The sequence below is a fragment of the Palaemon carinicauda genome, chromosome 36 (genome assembly GCF_036898095.1).
Source record: "Palaemon carinicauda isolate YSFRI2023 chromosome 36, ASM3689809v2, whole genome shotgun sequence".
NCBI classification, from domain to species: Eukaryota; Metazoa; Arthropoda; class Malacostraca; order Decapoda; family Palaemonidae; genus Palaemon; species Palaemon carinicauda.
In genome coordinates this window covers 50812173-50834954 of record NC_090760.1, presented here as the reverse complement: position 1 = coordinate 50834954, position 22782 = coordinate 50812173, and the positions used below count along the sequence as shown (strand labels likewise).

Sequence of the window (22782 nt, the reverse complement as noted above, 5' to 3'; positions counted from 1 at the left end):
CAACTCCTTTTCCCTCACTGAAAGCAACAAATCCTTACTAGTAATAACAAACGAAGTTTCTTTATTTAGGTTTGATGATCGACGTCTCTCGGTTGAATTATGGGAACCGTGTTTTTGATCTTTTATTTTTTTTTATTTTTATCATTATGTAGTTTGAGATTTCTGGCGGCCTGGTGGTATCGTCCTTCCCTGGTGATTGCCAGACTGGGATACGAGTCCCTCAAACTCGTTAGTTCCGATGGTCGCAGCGACCTCACCATCCTTGTGAGATAAGGAGGGGGTGCCCTGGTTTGGAGAGCGTAAAGGTTTGTTTGCTGTGACATCAGCAACCATTGCCTGGCCCTCCTTGGTCCTGGCGTGGGTAGAGAGGGCGCTGATCATATGAAATACGTTCAGTCTCTAGGGCATTGTCCTGCATGATAGGGCAATGTCACTGTCCCTTGCCTCTGCCATTCATGAGCGACTTTTAAACCTTTGAAGAGACGTGTTAAAATTATCTGATTCATGAAGAGGAATTTATCAAGTAATTACTAACGAAACAGGAGCCTTTACGATAGAATTCATTCGTATTTTACCTCTTTTTTCATCATATATATTTTTTTTTGCATGTAGAAATTATGACTTCCTTTCGCTTATTTTTCGTGCTCCTTATCATATATAAACATCCCGACTTCTTACCTACTTTCAAAACTAATGATGATGATGATGATGATGATGATATTGATAGTGGTAATAATACTGATGAAAAATGATAGTCGTAACAAATCTGGTTTTATCATTTAAATTTATATCCATAAGATCATTATGAAACTACGAAAAAAAAATAAAAAAGTTTTATTTGTTCAAAAATCAATTATAGGAGAACCAAGTTATTACTTTTAGAAAAGATTATTAGTTTGGGATGAATTTGAATGAAGGAAAACTGATCAAAACCACCGGTAATATTTTATTATATTTCCTTCCCTCCCCGGGATCGAATGCGTGTTCATGAGTGGTAACCACACGGTGAAGTAACTACTATTATTTGCTGTAAGATAAATAGTGTTCATGTACCCCAAAGCTACAAGAGATAAGACTTGATAATTTGCAGAACACACATTTGAGATAAGAACTGATACAGATTCAACACGTTGGACAAATTGGGAAAAGCCTTCACACACACACGTGCGGTTTTGGTCCCCATCATTGATAACAGAGATTACCATTCGTAAACGCCTATGGAAACCATGGCTAACCATAGAAATGGGAGTCATTTGTTGATAAGAAAAGATAAGAGTCGACCCAATGGTTGTGATAAGAGGCCGGATTCCGCTTTGTTTACCCTTTTAAAGTCCTTGAACCTCCGTTCCAATCTTGCTATCCAAACTCTTTTAACTTTTACTTCGTAGCGCTACTGCAGGGGTTCCCCAGGTTCCACGGTGGGTGCTGAATGGTCCACCAGGCCCCAGTGCAGGGTTGTTTTGTACAAATTCTTTATTCGCTCTTTTTGTTCATCGGTTTACAGGTGGGAGAGGATATGGGCGAATATCCGGAATCGAACGAAGATCCAGAAATTCACAGCCTGAGTACTCAACTACTTGGCTACCTTCATATATTTATGTGTATGCGTTATATGTAGATATACATAGATACACATATCTATACACATATTTATACATATACATATTTATATGTATAGATAGATAGATAGATTCGTGTGACGTAACCGAGTTACGTCTTGATTCGAGAAAGTAAACTGAGAGAGAGAGAGAGAGAGAGAGAGAGAGAGAGAGAGAGAGAGAGAGAGAGAGAGAGAGAGAGATGTACTGTAGGTGACATTAATGAGACAAACTAAAAACTACAATTCTCTTGCTGTTTAATTTCCTCTTTTGTCCATCTTAGCAATATTTTAATTTCTGCGAACTTCTTTTGAAGAATGAAATTGTAGATATCCTTTGAAATCAAGAGACTTTTACTATAGATCTGTTAGTGATTAAAACTTGCTATCTGTTGGAGCCGTATACTGTATATCAACAATTAGCCGCATATTTAAATAATAGAATTATCCGCCCATTTGGTTTCCAACTTTTCTCTACACGCATAGCAATCCAGTTTCTCTCTCACTCTCTCTCTCTCTCTCTCTCTCTCTCTCTCTCTCTCTCTCTCTCTCTCTCTCTCTCTCTCTCTCTCTCTCCTACTATGTTACCCTTAGCTTATGAAAATGAACAGCGAAGGACAAATATTTGACAGAAAACGTTTCTTAAATCCTTCCATGGGGTCACCACTTATGTTGCAACATCTCGTACGGTCTGCATGAACTCGAAAACCCTCTGGTGGCGAGTACTTCAAACTTCTTTGGAAAAGAAACTTTTTCGGAAAGAAATTACAATTTGGTTTTGCTGTTTTTTCCTATTATTCTCTCTCTCTCTCTCTCTCTCTCTCTCTCTCTCTCTCTCTCTCTCTCTCTCTCTCTCTCTCTCTCTCTCTCTCTAAGTTGAGGCAACATGGGAACATGTATATAAATATATATAAATATATGTACATATATATGTATATATTTATAATGAATTAAAAGTATATATATGCATATATATATATATATATATATATATATATATATATATATATATATATATATATATATATATATATATATATATACATATATATATATATATATATATATATATATATATATATATATATATATATATATATATATATATATATTTAAAAGTATATATATATATATATATATATATATATATATATATATATATATATATATATATATATATTCAAAAGTATATATATATATATATATATATATATATATATATATATATATATATATATATATATATATATATATATTTGTTTATGCATACATATATATATATATATATATATATATATATATATATATATATATATATATATTTATATATATACACATGCATATATATATATTTATATATATACACATACATATATATATGTATATATATATATATATATATATATATATATATATATATATATATATATATATATATATATATATATATATATATATATATATATATATATTATTTAGATTCACTGTTTTGATCATGTTAGTCAATACGTTTAAGATTGGAATTTAAACAGAAGGTGGGTAATAGACAGAAGTATGGGCTTAAGCCCTGTCCACACGATCGAGCATGCCCGACGGGCAAACAGTGATACCAGACCACAATAGTTAGTGAAAATGAGGGTTGATGACATCAGAAGCGGGAAAACTAAAGGCAGGGATCTGGCAACACTATGATGCCAGATCCCTGTCTGTGGTTTTCTCGCTTCTGACGTTATTAACCCTCATTCTTACTAACTATTGTGGTCTGGTATCACTGTTTGCCCGTCGGGCATGCTCGATCGTGTGGACAGGGTGACATGATCTAAAACGCGGTTCCGTCGTTTGAAGAGAAGATCCGAAAAGTCAAAAGATTCAGAAATCTGCTTAATTTGTTGACAAGAAAGACTGAGGAAAAAGGTTTATCGAATATTGGGTGTGGTGGAAGCAGGGTTCTTAGTATTACTAGGGAAGAACTTGGATAACTAATTAGGATGATTAGCAAAAGGAAGATTTTAGGGGAAGAAGAGGCAGGAGATTGGGAGGAATTGTCTTTGAAGCAACTGGTTATAAATGTTCTTTGATTCTTCAAAGTTTGAGAGAAATTATCAAATAGGAATCTTCGTGTTATCAAATCTTCCCTACTTTCATCTAAGTTATCGCTTGTTTATTTGATTAATTAATTGATTAATAATTAATTGATTTATTTAATTACCGTTCACTCAGGACTTTGAAAAGGGCTATTTTTTACCCAGATCTTGACCTCAAATTCCAAAACTTTAATATTATTTAATATTATTAAATTCCTATTTATTATGCGAGTCTCTCTTCTGTCTACCTATGAACTCTAAGATAAAGAAAATATACATAGGAAAAACTTTTTCTCTCCGCAATGTTTATTCATAGCGTTAAACGTTTTATATCCTTCGTCTATTTATATAAGGACGCCGTAAAAGCCGGTCTCCCGAGTTAATGGCGCTGTAATCAAAGAGAGGGGAAGGGGGGGGGGGGGGGGAAGCTAGGAAGGGGAGGGGAGAGGGAGGGATGAGATAACCCTGAATATATTGTGTCAAAAGAGGCCGTGTTACCACGAATACTTTTTATATATCAATTGAAATATATTTTTTTCAGATCATAATGATAAAAATGTTGGTAATGCTAATGACATTATTATTATTATTATTATTATTATTATTATTATTATTATTATTATTATTATTATTATTATTGTTATTATTAATATTTTTATGATTATTATTATTATTATTATTATTATTTTGGATGTTGTTAATTTACCTGACTTTGAGAGACATTTCAGGTAATTTCAACCTATTTGATTCATTTATTATTTAAATAACTTCCATCCATTTTAGATTATTCCTATTTCTTGTATAATATTAGTGTGAAAACTTTATCCAGCAATATGATGACTTAGATAGCCGTCGCAATTTTGGGTATGATGACATTTCACATTATAATCATCATCGTTCGTTTTATACTGATAATGATGACGATTATGCTTATGAAATATTAAGATTTTTTTCTCATTATTATGTTTACATAACTTCAAACGACAATAGCAAAAATGGCTCTGAATTTCAAAAAAAAAAAAAAGAAAAAAAAAATCACATAAGCTTTGAAAAAACAAGCAAAATGACCCTTGGATTTCAATGATGATGATAACGAAAACGTTATTAGTAAGATTTCTTAATATATTCTTTTTCTGATTGGGTATGCCTTAACGCGGTAAAAGGGTTTGCATATCGCCATGACCAGCAAATCTGAACTAATCACGGCCACCCATACTTGGTTGGTTTGCTGTGATCTATCAGACAAGTCTCCCACCATCACCAAACCGTACTGGTCAGTGTGGAGGAAAATTGGCCAAAGCCAAGATATGATTAAGGACATATCTGAGGCCTTTGTCCTGCAGTGGACTATAAACGGCTGCATTTGTTGTTGTCTTTTTTTAGTTCCGTTTTGGCCCACCAGTCAACCCAGCCCAACCAGAATGGACCCCCGTCCAAGGGTGGTTGGTTATGGTGGTGGTGGTGGTGGGGGGGGGGGGTTTCATCCACCCCCTTCTATGGGTCAAATTATTATTATAGATTTTGATTCTAATTCATTTTTAATCTAATTTTCCGACACAGTAGATTTTCTTATCGAGATATCTCTAGTGGTTTGATTTGCCACTTGATTTGGAAAGAATTGCGTCTTATGTAGTGACATTGTATAAGATTGAGGTCGCCCGTAAAAAGGAAAACAGAAATTTAGTTTAATTACAGTTATGTGTTTTGCTGGATACTTTTCTTCAACTGTTTTTTTGGATTATTTTCTTTGAATGTATTTCGAATACTTTTCTTTGAGTGTATTTTCAATACTTTTTTAAAATATATTTTGGATACTTTTCTTTAAGTGTATCGTCGGTACTTTTCTTTGAGTGTATTTTAGATGCATTTTTTTTAAGTATATTTTCAATATTTTTCTTTAAGTGTATTTTGGATACTTTTCTTTAAAAGTATTTTGGATACGTTTCTTTAAGTATATTTAGGATACTTTTCTTTGAGTGTATTTTGAATACCTTTCTTTGAGTGTGTTTTGGATACTTTTCTTTGAGTGTATTTTGGATACTCTTTGTTCACTTTGTGATTTTTTTATTCAGTTGATTTTTATCGAAATATTTACGCAAAATGTTCGTATGAAACTTGAAATAATAGAGATAAATCCATTGAAATTTTGCTTTAATTAACCATTGAACATTGTAGTCTGTTTTCCATTTTAAGCAGAAAAAGACCTACACAAGTTCCTTCCTTTCATGATGGTAAAGTAAATTATAAAAGAAAGAAAATGTTGCAAATATAGAAAGGCAAATTCGCAGTTCTTAAACATAAAATGATAAAGTGAATTTTCATCCCATTTTCCAAAATCCAGTTTTATACGTCATCGATCTATCATTGTTCCACAACCCATTTCAGCTTCAATTTATCCTCTTTTTATTTCGATCCTTTACTATTGTTATAGTTCAAGGTGCGCCATCGAGACCTGACGGAATCTCCATAAAGATTATGGGAAATATTTATAAAAGTAGAAAAATAAGACTAAATATTGCGTGGCTAAAGGCTATAAAGATTGGTGGTTGATTCTTATGGTTACTGACCCTAAGATATTAACACTAAAGATACCAGAAGGTTTAGAAAGGGGGCGGGGGAAATGAGAAGTGGGATCTGAGGGGAGATGGGAAATAGGAAGAGAGGGCGAGGTAGAGAGGAAGAGAAATGTGGATAGAAGGAAGATTGATTGATTGACATTTTCCCATCGTCAGTTAATGAATTACCCTCCGAAGTACCTTCAACCCCTTTTTTAGATAGATATGCACACAAAGGTTCAACGCTCCCCATCCCTTCTTGCCTGAGTATGACTACTCACTCTGCATTCTAACCTAGGGACGGTGACCGTGACTGCAATATATATATATATATATATATATATATATATATATATATATATATATATATATATATATATATATATATATATATATATATATATATATATATATATATATATATATATATATATATATATAGTAAGCTCACCCTTTGAAAAGGGGAGTTCCGAAACGCTGCCTCTACCTAGCCCTAGAAATCCCGATTGATTGCAGCACAATGGCCAAGAGCCTAAACGGTCAAAATACCAAGAAATCGCAAACAAGTGGACAAAATAATTCAGAAAAACTAATATAACTGAGGTGAAAGACCCCTAAGGGAAAAGCCACTGTCAACGAGTCCGGAACCATACCAAATCGACATCGGCAATTACGTCCTCAACTGAAAATTTACCTTCTCTAGGCTAAGCTAACCGAAACTAAGAATACAAAAATGCATTGTGAATGTAAACTTAAAATAGACCCCAAAGCATCGCAATGCTAAAAAAATACTAGCTAACGTGAAACTTGTACAATAAAACGAGTGAACACGAGAATAAGGGCGATCAGGTACGAAATCAGACGCCCAAGCTAGCTGGACTCGAAGCGCTCTGGCTCCCTCAACGTAAAAGCTAAATAACTTTCCCCGTAGGGATCCAAAACATTTACAGCTAAACCAAACTGTAAAGAAAGGTTGGTACTCAACTTAGACGAAGAAGAGGAAGCCAGAATACGAAGAAAATATTCAAAATAAGCTGATAAAGAGCGCACAACAAAACAGCGCAACAGTATATTGAAGCTGTGACAAAGGTATCCAGAGACATAGGGGGAACCGTGAGGTGAGAGGAAATGTAACGGCTCCTCACTTATCCTTTCCCTTGGTGGATTAGACTGGGCAAAGTCTATTGGGGGTGCATATATCTATGGTTATCTTAGGATACGTCCCTGATTATACACGATATCTACGGATAGTGGTTCCTGGGGTTGGAACCCCGTGATACCTGACGGTAATTCTCTTGTAATATCTCTCGCAGAAATATTATATAGTAGGAAGCAGCCAAAAGGAACTTCCATCTGGACAACATGGCTATCTCACCTAAAAATTAATTTTTCCCATGTCAAAATCACTTATATATATATATATATATATATATATATATATATATATATATATATATATATATATATATATATATATATATATATATATATATATATATATATATATATATATATACAGTATATATTTATGTGTGTATATATATATATATATATATATATATATATATATATATATATATATATATATATATATATATATATACTGTATATATATATATATATATATATATATATATATATATATATATATATATATATATATATATATATATATATATATATATATATATATATATATATATATATATATATATATATATATATATTATAAAGGTAACGTTGTTCATGTATCTGTAAAAGAAATACATGAATAATTAATTATCAGTGGATTTGCGCGAAAATTCGACCAAATCGGATCCTTCTGAAGAGAGTCCCAATATTAAGTTTCTATTTTTTTTCTTGTTTGCAGAATTTGAGTATGAAATTAAACATCATTGATATATAAATCTAATTTCAGTATGTCCTTTTAATATGATTGCATAGATTAAATGCAACTTTGCATTTTGGAAATGAATCACTTAATATTGTTTATAGTGTTTTCCGTACCAGTCCCTTTCTGGCCTCTCTCATTACATGAAGAATTCCTTACCGCTCTCTTTAAAATATGATAAAAATGGAATAACAATAAAGAGATTAATATGACATAGTTGACCCTCAATAGCTATTGTTGTTAGGGAACTGAAACCTTATTTACCTTATCTATTAGAATAAAGTATCGGTATCAGGAAGATTAAACATTCTTATCTCCTAATGCGAATGCTATATCAGAAGCGCTGATTTGATGTTGTCACCTCTTCGCCAAACCTCTGCTGATTAGAAAGTTCGAGTGTGCTACAAAAGACTGATAATTACTGGGTCATCCCTTTTGTATCGATAGCAACGCTGGGTAGACTTTTAATCTCACAACTAGTGTAATCTTATACTGTATCTTCGGTTTTTGCTTTTACTGTATTTTGTATCTTTGTTATATTACCTATTAAATATGCTTTATTTTTACCCTCTTTTTCAAGTACTTATTAACTCGTTTTGAATTTTGTCATCCTTAAATTATTCCAGTATTTCATATATCTTATTTTAAGTTTATTGTAAATCAAGTAGCTATGTTGCATAAGAACAATATGTAAAACCTTCTTAATAATAAACAATTTATTATTATTATTATTATTATTATTATTATTATTATTATTATTATTATTATTATTATTATTATTATTATTATTATTATTATCATAGATATGAAATACTACACTAAGCTGAAGGTAATACTTACCAAAACAAACAAATCAAGATGTTCGTATTACTAGAAACAATTGGCCATTGAAATACATCCACCAAAACATTAAAAATTCCAGTGTATAATAAATTTACAGCATAAAGAGAGCACATGGCGTTGATTTATCCTTAAATAGATCTCAAGGTATTGGATGATGAAAGTGTCTTTCTGTTTAAAGCCAAATCCTGCTATATATAAAATTTTTCTTATAATTTTGAGGAGAATTTTCGATTTCCGGAGTTAGGAGACTGGGCAAACTTAAGGACAAAATAACTCCTGAGTTAACATAAAAAGATGACCGCAAATACAATTGGTTTCAATCAATGTTAATTCCACTTATTGCGTAGCTGATGCCAGAAGTGTATTGAGTAATTTTATATACGCACAAACCTACAACGATGAGTCTGTGATGCTTTGTGTGAATAGATTTTTTATTGGGCAATTATTCTTGGAAATAGTATGAGGAATTATCAAGCACATGCGGCAAGATCAAAGCGGTTTAGCATGGCAATGACTAAGGGAGAGAGAGAGAGAGAGAGAGAGAGAGAGAGAGAGAGAGAGAGAGAGAGAGAGAGAGAGATATTAAACACTAATAATCTGTGTACAGCGACGTAGCCCAACCCCTGGGTTGCAAGATCTCCCCCCAGATAATTTATCAAAGCCCATAATTGCAGTCCTTGAGTTGGGCAAACACTGGATGAGCGTCGCGACTGAATGAAAAAGTTTGCTCCTTCATATTGTAATCTATTTAATGAAGAATTTTGATTATTGTATTGTGGGCCTTAGTATTCAAATCGTATTAAGCGGATGAGGTGATTTACTTGTATAGGGATGGGAGATTTTTTTGCAGCTGTGGAATTTGGGTGAAAGAATCAAAACCTATATTTTACAGTGTTATTATCTTTATTATTTAGCCTTTTACCAATATACTTTAAATACTTTAAAAGTGTTAGTTTCTTAGTTAAAATAATTTCGACTAACTTTTAGGAAAATCCATTGAAAATGAAGAGGGGATTCTCATTATACAGTACTTGTTAAGGTTATGAGTTTCCTAGACCTGAAATCGAGTAATTTTAATGTGTTCTTTTAGTGTATATTGAACATCAGGGTAAAAGAAATGTTTTGTGGTTTGTTGCCAAGTTGAAGACACTAGTCTCGGGATCAAGCTCAAATCGTCAGTGAAAATAAACAGAAATGAATGAAAAATTAGTGTTATTGAAATTAGATGTTGAATCGTGGCTGGAAAATTGCTAAGAACGTCAGCTGTTTCATACCCTTACTTAAGAGGCTCTCACTCCCTTGGTCTAAAGGGCCTTCTTTTCTAACACTTCTAGAGACCATTATTCTAGCTATTTCTAGATCTTTCTTCCATAGGATTTGATCAAATCAAAACAACTTGATTCATATTTACATTGAAGTTGATAATTTTTAACATTACGTATTTCCATTTTTTGTCTTTTCTTATTATTGATTATAATTTTCGACTACCTAAACCTTTCTTTAATTCATTTACATCCAATATGCACACTTCGAATTCCATAAAGGAGTGATTGGCTCATGAGCCTCCTAACACATAGCCACCATGCTATCCATAGCCGATCCCTTTGATGTATTCTATTTTTTTTTCTTTCTTGCCAATATCCTTTGGTTTGACGTACACATGCATGTATATATGTATGCGTAAGTTTACATAAAATGTACATATGGATCCTTATAGCCTTGAATGACTTTCAGGGACCCATATATCAACATTATTATTCTGTGGTTAACTTTGTCTCTTATAATATGAGATAATGGTAATTATTTTAACTCCTGAACTTTTGTACAATCCTTCTATTATTTGTGAGTTTGAAGAAACCGTTGGATATTTTCTTATTATAAATTTCCCAAAATACATATGCTGATTACAGTTAAAAATCAAAAATATATATGTTTGTATATATATATATATATATATATATATATATATATATATATATATATATATATATATATATATATATATATATATATACAGTATATATATATATATATATATATATATATATATATATATATATTCAGTATATATATATATATATATATATATATATATATATATATATATATATATATATATATATATATATATATATGTATATATATATAGTATATATATATATATATATATATATATATATATATATATATATATATATATATATATATATATATATACAGTATATATATATATATATATATATATATATATATATATATATATATATATATATATATATATATTAATTACTAAATACTAAACCATTGTTTATTTTGGTATTTTGACCACGTCATCATTTGCCTTATAAAAATGAAAAAACTTTAATGATCCAGAATCCATTTTATTTATTGGTAACATAAATTCAGTTATTGAATGATTCCAGTTTTGAAAAATTACAATGAAGAAGAAAATGAATTAGGCCAATTTTATCTAACGAAGAAATTACCCACACACACACAGATATATATATATATATATATATATATATATATATATATATATATATATATATATATATATATATATATATATATATATATATATATATATATATATATATACATATATATATATATATATATATATATATATATATATATATATATATATATACATATATATATATAAATATATATATATATATATATATATATATATATATATATATATATATATATATATATATATATATATATATATATATACATACATATATAGCCTTACAATTGTTTGTTCATAATCCTTATAAGTCCAATAACAAAACAAATATTTTTTAATTATCTTGATATAAAGTGTGCACATATAAACCACACTGCCATGCAAAACAACTTCTCATCACTAAAATAGTGATGGTATTGAACAAATTATAATTTTAAAATACAATTCTCAATATTTTCTTGTTTATATTCAATGAGAAGACATTGCATTATTGTTCAGCAGGAAATTTTTCCAGTTCTGGCTGCCCACACACAAAGACATCTTTCTTTGTCCTGTGAGAGAGATCACCAGGGGCCTTTGGAAGTCCTAAAGCAGCAATCTCGTCCTGAGCTTCTTGGGAAATGGGCAGACTCCATCTGTTGTAGGTGTTAATGAGGTCAGAACCTACAATCTTACTGAGGTTCTTGTATACGTGATCATATTGGTTTTGTTTTTTTGAGGCTAGAACCTCTGCTTCTTCATCAGACAGGGCCCGTGTAATTTTTCTTAGTTGTCTGAACATTTCCCAGTCCTTGTCAGGGAAGGCAAACTTTATTTCCATGAGGAATACCAGCTTCTCCCACACGTCAGCCTCAGCGAATGTCATCCCTGCATCGACATGATCTGCTGCGCTGTCGTAGTCTCCTTGCTTCTCCAGACGATCTTCATCAAAGAGTTGTTGTTGGATGTAAAGGGAATATAGATTTACTGTTGATTCCACGCCGTATGCTCTATCCCAGTAATTCGATTGTTGGTAATCGTGCCCTAATTCATGCCAAGTAACCCATGTATAAGGAATATCATTTTTACTCATATCACAGTATTTTCGCCAAAACATAACGGGAAATCCAGCGTGGGCACTACCAGCAGATATTTGCTTATCATTTACCAGCCAATACTTTCCTCTTGGTGGTAGTTCTGTTTCATCAAATCCAGCTGCATAATTAATCATTGATATAATTTCGTCATTTCGGTTCATTAATATATCTGGGTCTGTATCATTTTGAGCATCAGATGTGGCTACTATAAGAACTGTGCGTTCAGATTCTAAGAGTGTGTATGGGGCACCTTTCTTTAGCTCCTCTGCCCATTGTTCTTTTGTGGTGTGGCCCAACCTAAAGTAAGGAGCTTCCACCACGTTTCTGACTTCTATATTAACTAAGAAGTTTTCTCCTTTTGAAAAGGTAAATATTAAGTGGCCTCCAAATTGACTGCGGATCTTGTTGGTTCCTGGTGTAAGGTCATAAGTTTCTGAAACAACTGGCATACGTTTGAATTCCTTATTTTTTACATTAGAAGAGGTCGGTTTAAGCTCATCAGTATGGGCACTAACTCGAAGTTGTATTTGAGCTGCTCTTTCTGATGTCAGTGAATCTGGTAAGATAACCTCAATCATTTCATCAGGTGGTACATACAGATTGGTTGGTTGCCAATCTCCAGGGGCCAACATTCGAAAATCTCTGGTCTGCCCTAACACGGAAAGGTCAAGTACTAAGTTTCGAGTAATTCTAGGTGCATCCGAAGAGACTAAGCCAGGGAATGTTTCTACGTCTCTTTTGTAAGGAAGTGGGGCATCGGGTGTGCCAAACCAGTTGCTTACAGTTCTGCCAAGTTCTTGATTGTAGGTAGTCTCATCTTCAGCTGGAACTGGGTACTTGGCCGGAGGAGCACTATCTAGTTCCGCTTCCAATTCTGACAAGGTCCACCACTTCTGCTTATTTCCATCATGAGGAATATACAGTATAACACTAGTTCTTGGAGCCTTTGACGGCACGTCCATAGCTTTCTTTCCTCCCTCTGGAACAAACCTGGCTTTTTCATCATGAATCCATCCTACTGGGGAAGTTGCATTTCCTAGATTAACAATTTTCTCTTTATAGTTTGGAATGAGGCAATAGGAGGGGTTACCACCCCAGAGTAAATTGTTGCCATCATGAAACCATTGTTGTTCTGTCTTTCCGGTGCATTTTGCAAGTCCAACTTCAGCATCACTTGGAGTGCTTCCCTTGAGGACAGTTAGTGAAGTTAGTGTATATCTACTGATAACAAAATCAGCCTCATCTGCTTTTCCTTTTCTTTTAGTTATTTCTGAAAGAAGAAAATCACAATTAAGCATTGAAGATAGAGGGAATATCATTTAAGCGTGAAGAAGTTTATTAGTCGGTTTACCAATACATTTTTATAGAGTAATTCACAAAGTCATCAACATAGATAATAATAAGCCTTTTATAATGTTAATTATAGTTTTACAAAGATCATCTATAACTACTGATAGAATGCATTAAGGTTTAATAGTCAAATTTAATTGTCTTTGGATCTTCACAGGCTAGAGAATGTCGGTGATGTTTTGATTTCGACTGTACAGTACTTCATAAAAATTTGAGATCCCAGCTGCTATGCTCGGCAATTCATTCCTTTATTAATACCGAAAGTGTAATAGATAGGTCATTTTTTGTTGTAATACAAAACGAAATTCACATGATGAAGAAACAATTGAATAACGAGGATATTCTGCAACAAAAATAAAAACTGGTTTTTAAAATTTACTAGAATTTATAAAATAGCTTTGATAAGAATTTAAGAAAATAATTTGATCGAATATTGTAAAATTACTCAAAATCACTTTTGTAAGTTTAATATTTACATTTTGAAAAAGTCTTGAACATTGACAATTGTTCTCAAATATTCCGAAAATTAGAAATTTCATGAAATATTGAAAAAGAAATAATCATCATAACCATAATTTTTTTTTTTCTGATTTCATATATTAATGAGGATGTGATTACGAAAATTATATTTTATATGATTATTTGAATATTACTATTGTTACAATGACTGCTATTACTATAATACTACTAACACTGTTGCTAATGTTATTATAAAGATAATAATTTAGAGAGTTCGTTTGCTGTTAAAATAAGTTGCAAAAGGAATATACTTGATTTCAAATATTGCATAAGTAAAGAAAAGGAAGACTTATAATGAAAATTTATCGTTTTCTTTGCCTTTTGGCGCATGACAAAATTTTACAGTAACGATGGCAGCAAATGCAAACGTGGTTTGAAATCTGCTTGTCTATAATTACCTGACATGTTGCCTGTTGAGGGATCCCTTGAAGACTGCACCTCTCTATGGAGACAGCTGCTTTATATACCCTCTATTCAGGGGTTTATCGATGACTAACGAGGCACATAATTGAATAACGTGTAAGTCAATATGTCCATACATGTTTCTCTTCATGATAACATTTATACCATACAATGGACAGATAAGTAGAGATTAGAGTTATCAGAAACTATATAAGTAGATTTTCAAGTATTATTAAACACCATTTCCCCTACATATATTTATTTATTTTCGGTCTGGCCCAGGTCTCTGGTCTCTGGCATAATGGGGAAAGGGAATAGTCATACCCCGATGCTTGTGGGTTCATAAACATCTCAATATTTGGCGTACACTAGTGATTAGATATCCACTTAAAATTATCACTAACTACACACTCACACACACACACACACACACACACACATATATATATATATATATATATGTATATATATATATATATATATATATATATATATATATATTATACATATGTATATACAGTATATATATATATATATATATATATATATATATATATATATATATATATATATATATATATATTATATAAATGTATTTACAGTATATATATGCATATAAATATATATATATATCTTTTTTTATATACGCATTTATAAAATAAATAAATATATATATATATATATATATATATATATATATATATATATATATATATATATATATATATATATATATATATATATATATATATATATATATATATGCATACACACACACCTACACACACACATATATATATATATATATATATATATATATATATATATATATATATATATATATATATATATATATATATATATATATATATATATATATATACAACCCAGCCATGGATGTAATGCCGTGCCGGTCCTAAGCCCGGATAAATGGGGAAGGTTAGGGAGGGGCTAACAACCCTTTCCTGTAAAACCTATATTGTTACAGAAACCGTACAAGAAGCAAATAGACCTAGACAACTTGTTGATGACTTGGGAACGAATAGGGTTATGAGCTGGAAAAAACCCATAAAGTTTGCTACTTGGAATGTACGAAATTTGTATAGAGGGGGATTTGTTGATGTACTCGAAAATGAGCTGGAAAGATATAGTATACAAATAGCTGCCCTACAAGAGATAAGATGGCTGGAAGTTGGGAAGTGTGAAACGCATAAGGGGGTCATATACTATAGTGGCAGAGAAGATGGGAGACATGAGGAGGGAGTTGGGTTTTATATTAGTAAAAATATAAGCACTGCAGTTGTGGAGTTTGAGGGTATAAGCAGCAGAATAGCAAGAATAAGGATGACTGCTAAGTGGTTTAAAATCACAGTAATAACATTACATGCCCCTACAGAAGACAGTGAAGAAGATACTAAAGATCAATGGTATGATGAAGTTCAGGAGGTTTTAAACAAGGTACCGGGACACGATATGCTAATAATATTGGGAGATATGAATGCTAAAGTAGGTAAAAAAGTGGCAGCTTTTGTAGGAACTACAGGCACACATAGCTTGCATGAAAGTAGTAATGACAACGGGATTAGACTAGCAACACTAGCCACAGCATACAATTTAGTAGTAGGAGGCACTCTGTTCCCACACAAAGAAAAGCATAAGGGCACTTGGCTTTCACCTGATGGAAATACAACCAACCAAATTGATCACATTTTAGTCAGAAGGAAATTTAGATCAGTGCTGATGGATGTGAGAGCATACAGGGGAGCAGATTGTGATTCAGATCATTACATGGTGACAGCAAAAATACGTATAAAACTAACAACAAAGAAAAAGAATGGAGGGCAAACATCTAAGATAGCTACTGAGAAACTGAAGGAAGGGGAAACAAGATTACAATATCAGGTTGAAGTAAAGAACAGATTTGCAGCTTTGGAGGTGGATGATGATGTGAGTTGGGACCAAGTAAAGCCTATAGTGCTGGAAGCAGCAGAGAGAACTATTGGTAGGGTGGGACGACGAAGGGGAGGACGATGGTTTGATGAGGAATGCAGAGAGGCCGCCCAAAGAAGAAGAGAAACAAGATTAAAATGGATAGAGAATAGAGGAAATGCAGAGAGGGGAAGGATATATACAGAGGCAAGAAATGAGGCATGCAGCACTAACAGAAGGAAGAAAAGAATGCTAATCAATAGAGAGCTGGAAGAGATTGAGAGCAATAGCAGACTGGGAAATGTGAGGGCCGAGTTCCATGGAATAAATAAAATCAGGAAGGGATACCAGGCCAGACAAGGAATGGTGCGCAGTAGAAATGGCGATCTTTTAGTAGAGAGTGGGGAAATTGAGGAGAGATGGATAGAACATTTTAGAACTTTGCTAAATAGAACAGCACCACCTGAACAACCTGCGGAGAATGAAGAAATTTTATTAGGAGAAGATGAAGAGGATCCAACCATAGAGGAAATTCTGGAAATAATAAAACACTTAAAGAATAATAAGTCTGCTGGCCGTGACGAAATTAGTGCAGAACTACTGAAATATGGAGGAAGACAGCTACAAGAAGCAATGGCAAATATTGTGATTGGAATTTGGAGAAGGGAAGAAATGCCTGAGGAGTGGGAGGAGGGACTGTTTGTGCCAATTCACAAGAAAGGTGATAGAACTGAATGTGGGAATTATAGAGGCATTTGTCTCTTAACTGTTGGATATAAGATTGTAGCTAAACTATTATATAATAGACTAAAGAGACATAGTGAGACCATATTAGGAGATTACCAAGCAGGGTTTAGAGCGTCTAGATCAACCATAGACCAAATATTTATTGTAAGGCAGATCCTGGAGAAGTACTGGGAATATAATAAAGAGTCCTGGCATGCCTTTATAGATTTTAAACAGGCATATGACAGTATCCAACGAGAGGCGTTACGGAGAATACTTAGAGAGTTCAGAATACCAGAGAAACTTATACGCCTAATAAAAATGTGTTATAGAAATATGAGAGGCAGAGTACGGATTGGAGGGGAAGTAACATCCCTTTGAAGTTGATAGTGGTTTAAAGCAAGGATGTGCACTGTCTACGATTCTTTTTAACCTAGTGCTGGAATGGGTCATGAGATAAACACCACAGGGTGATGGAGTACACCTTGGGGGTACTATGTGTGATAGATTACCTTATGCTGATGATATTGACTTTTGTGGTGAAAGTATCCAAGAAATTGATAGAAAAATAAGAATTTTTAGAGAAGTTGCAAATCGAGTTGGCCTGGAAATAAATGAGTCTAAAACCAAAATCTTGAAAGTTTCAAGGCAAGAGAGGATACTGGGTAACATCAGGTGTGGAAACATGGAGTTGGAAGCTGTTGAGAGTTTCAAATACCTTGGCTTAACAGTTACAGTTGAAAATAGAGTAGAGGAAGAGGTCAAATTAAGAATAGCAGCGGCAGCCAGATGTGGTTGGGCTTTAGCCAAAGTTCTCAACAGCAATATCTTATCAAGGAGAACAAAGGTGAACACCTATACAACTATTATTAGACCCGTGTTAACGTAGGGCTGTGAAACCTGGAGGCTGACTAGGGATCTGGAACGAAGGTTGGAAGTGTTTGAAAACGGAATCTTGAGAAGGATATGTGGAGATGGGGCAATGGAGAAGAAGGCATAACAATGAACTGAGAGAAATGACAGAAGTACCCCTGATAACAAGAACAATTATGGCACAGAGACTGAGGTGGGCAGGACATGTGGCCAGGACCGATGAGGATAGACTGATAAGCCAGATTACTAGAGGACAACCAGAGGGCAGACAACCTCCAGGAAGACCCTGTATGAGATGGTCTGATAATATAAAAAGGGACATGACAAAGCTTGGAGTGGATGATCCAGGGGATTGGTGGGATTTTGCGCAGGACCGTGGTCGTTGGAAGCTTCTTGTAGCGGCGGCAAAGAGCCATGGAGGCCCGCAGCCAGTGGAGTGAGTGAGTGATATATATATATACACGTGTGTGTGTGTGTGTGTGTGTGTGTATAATATGAAAAATAAAGTGACACTAGGCCCATTTAAAATTAAGTTATTCCCGTCCATCTGACCAGTGGCACTCGACCACTGTCACTCTTGACCAGTGGCACTCGACCATTGTCACTCTTGACCAGTGGTACCCTTGACCACTGTCACTCTTCCCCATTGGCACTCTTGACCACTGTCACTCTTGACCAGTGGCACTCGACCACTGTCACTCTTGACCACTGTCACTCTTGACCATTGGCACTCTTGACCCCTGTCACTCTTGACCAGTGGCACTCGACCACTGTCACTCTTGACCAGTGGCACTCGACCACTGTCACTCTTGACCAGTGGCACTCGACCACTGTCACTCTTGACCAGTGGCACTTTTGACCACAGTCACTCTTGACCAATTGCACTCTTGACCACTGTCACTCTTGACCAGTGGCACTCGACCACTGTCACTCTTGACCAGTGGCACTCTTGACCACTGTCAATCTTGACCATTGGCACTCTTGACCACTGTCACTCTTGACCAGTGGCATTCGACCCGACCACTGTCACTCTTGACCAGTGGCACTCTTGACCAGTGGTACTCGACCACTGTCACTCTTGACCAGTGGCGCTCGACCACTGTCACTCTTGACCAATGGCACTCGACCAATGTCACTCTTGACCAATAGCACTCTTGACCACTGTCAATCTTGACCATTGGCACTCTTGACCACTGTCACTCTTGACCAGTGGCACTCGACCACTGTCACTCTTGACCATTGGCACTCTTGACCACTGTCAATCTTGACCATTGGCACTCTTGACCACTGTCACTCTCGACCAGTGGCACTCGACCACTGTCACTCTTGACCAGTGGCACTATTGACCACTGTCAATCTTGACCATTGGCACTATTGACCACTGTCACTCTGGACCAGTGGAACTCGACCACTGTCACTCTTGACCAGTGGCACTCGACCACTGTCACTTTTGACCAGTGGCACTCGACCACTGTCACTCTTGACCAGTGGCACTCTTGACCACTGTCACTCTTGACCAGTGGCACTAGACCACTATCACTCTTGACCAGTGGCACTCTTGACCAGTGGTACTCGACCATTGTCACTCTTGACCAGTGGTACTCGACCACTGTCACTCTTGACCAGTGGCACTCGACCACTGTCACTCCTGACCAGTAGCACTCTTGACCACTGTCACTCTTGACCAGTGGCACTCAACCACTGTTACTCTTGACCAGTAGCACTCTTGATCAGTGGCACTCTTGACCACTCTCACTCTTCACCAGTGGCACTCGACCACTGTCAATCTTGACCAGTGGCACACTTGACCACTGTCACTCTTGACCAGTGGCACTCGACCACTGTCACTCTTGACCAGTGGCACTTGACCACTGTCACTCTTGACCAGTGGTACTCGACCACTGTCACTCTTGACCAGTGGTACTCGACCACTGTCACTCTTGACCAGTGGCACTCTTGACCAGTGGCGCTCTTGACCAGTGGCACTCGACCACTGTCACTCTTGACCAGGGGCACTCGACCACTGTCACCCTTGACCAGTGGCACTCTTGACCACTATTACTCTTGACCAGTGGCACTTGACCACTGTCACTCTTGACCAGTGGTACTCGACCACTGTCACTCTTGACCAGTGGTACTCGACCACTGTCACTCTTGACCAGTGGCACTCTTGACCAGTGGCACTCTTGACCAGTGGCACTCGACCACTGTCACTCTTGACCAGGGGCACTCGACCACTGTCACCCTTGACCAGTGGCACTCTTGACCACTATTACTCTTGACCAGTGGCACTTGACCACTGTCACTCTTGACCAGTGGCACTCTTGACCAGTGGCACTCGACCACTGTCACTCTTGACCAGGGGCACTCGACCACTGTCACTCTTGACCAGTGGCACTCTTGACCACTGGCCCTTTTGACAATTGTCACTCTTGACCACTGGCACTCTTGAGCTTATAATGACTCGGTAAACAATAACAAAGATGTTTCCTGCTCAAGTGTGAGACATTTTCCCTTCACTTTTATCTCTCATTCGCTATTTCAACATTTCCAATTAAGAAATAAATATTTTTTTGAAAATATAGTTAATTTTTTTTTTTTTACTGGTTGGTGAAATGTGTTGCTGTAATTGAATCGGTGGAACTTCAGAAGTTCATAGTTGCAGCGAATGATTTTATGTTGAATAGCCTGACTTATGTCTCCTTATATTATTATTATTATTATTATTATTATTATTTGCTAAGCTGCAACACAAGTTGGAAAAGCAGGATGGTATAAGGCCAGGGGCTCAAACAGGGAAAGCAGCCCAGTGAGGAAAGGGAACAAGGAAAAAAATAATTGTTTTAAGAACAGCAACAATATTAAAATAAATATTTCCTATATAAACTATAAAAACTTTAAGAAAACAAGAGGCGGAGAAACAAGAGAGAACAGTGTTCCCTAGTGTACGCTCAAGCAAGAGAACTCTAACCTAAAGCAGTGGAAGACCATGGTACATAGTTTATGGCACTACCTAAGGCTAGAGAATAATGGTTTGATTTCGGAGTGTCCTTCTCTTAGAAGAGCTGCTTTCCATAGCTAAAGAGTCCCTTCTACCCTTACCAAGAGAAAAGTAGCCACTAACCGATTACAGTGCAGTGGTTAACCCGTTAAGAAAAGAAAAACTGTTTGGTAATCTCAGTGTTGTCAGTTGTATGAGGACAGGGGAGAATATGTAAAGAATAGGCCAGACTATTCGGTGTATGTGTAGGCAAAGGAAAAATGAATCGTAACCAGAGAGAAGGATCCAACGTAGCACTGTCTGGCCAGTCAAAGGACCCCATAACTCTCAAGCGGTATTATCTCAAAGGGGGGCCTGTGGCCTGGCCAACCTACTACCTATAGTTCTTATATTGAAGTTGTATATTAATGCTAATACTGTTTTTAAAGTGTTTAATTTAATTGTTCATTACTTCTATTGTAGTTTATTTCCTTACTTTCTTTCCTCACTGGGCCATTTTTCCCTTGGTGAAGTCCTTAGACTTGTAGCATCCTGAATTTCCAACTGGAGTTATAGCTCAGCCAGTAATGATTGTAATGATAACATATTTGAAATATTACTTAGATGATGTTATTATGGAAAACATTTCCATTAAAAACATCATTACAGAATTTATGGAAAAATATACCATCTAATCATATATCTGTTTAATTTAATTTTTTTCTTCTTTTTTAGATTGTTGAGTCACGCACTTGCTTGTCTGACGCTTTTTTTTTTTTTTTTTTTTTTTTTTTTTTTTTTTTTTTTTTTTTTTCTTTAGCAGGACGCAATTTATTCATTGCCGGCGTGCTAAGGACTCATTGCCAGTAGAATGCAGCAACTCCTTTTCCCTCACTGAAAGCAACAAATCCTTACTAGTAATAACAAACGAAGTTTCTTTATTTAGGTTTGATGATCGACGTCTCTCGGTTGAATTATGGGAACCGTGTTTTTGATCTTTTATTTTTTTTATTTTTATTATTATGTAGTTTGAGATTTCTGGCGGCCTGGTGGTAGCGTCCTTCCCTGGTGATTGCCAGACTGGGATACGAGTCCCTCAAACTCGTTAGTTCCGTTGGTCGCAGCGACCTCACCATCCTTGTGAGATAAGGAGGGGGTGCCCTGGTTTGGAGAGCGTAAAGGTCTGTTTGCTGTGACATCAGCAACCATTGCCTGGCCCTCCTTGGTCCTGGCGTGGGTAGAGAGGGCGCTGATCATATGAAATACGTTCAGTCTCTAGGGCATTGTCCTGCATGATAGGGCAATGTCACTGTCCCTTGCCTCTGCCATTCATGAGCGACTTTTAAACCTTTGAAGAGACGTGTTAAAATTATCTGATTCATGAAGAGGAATTTATCAAGTAATTACTAACGAAACAGGAGCCTTTACGATAGAATTCATTCGTATTTTACCTCTTTTTTCATCATATATATTTTTTT

At 34.9% G+C, this 22782-nt stretch overlaps 1 protein-coding gene across 1 annotated transcript; it reads right to left on the bottom strand.

The window, feature by feature from the left end:
* Positions 1 to 11936: 11936 nt before the first annotated feature.
* Positions 11937 to 14799, bottom strand: LOC137628614 (TRPM8 channel-associated factor 3-like). Its single transcript, XM_068359768.1, has 2 exons — positions 14793 to 14799; positions 11937 to 13795 (listed from the first exon to the last, which is right to left on the bottom strand). The coding sequence occupies exons 1-2, from the start codon at positions 14797 to 14799 to the stop codon at positions 11937 to 11939; spliced, it is 1866 nt and encodes a 621-aa protein (XP_068215869.1).
* Between the last annotated feature and the right edge of the window lie 7983 nt (positions 14800 to 22782).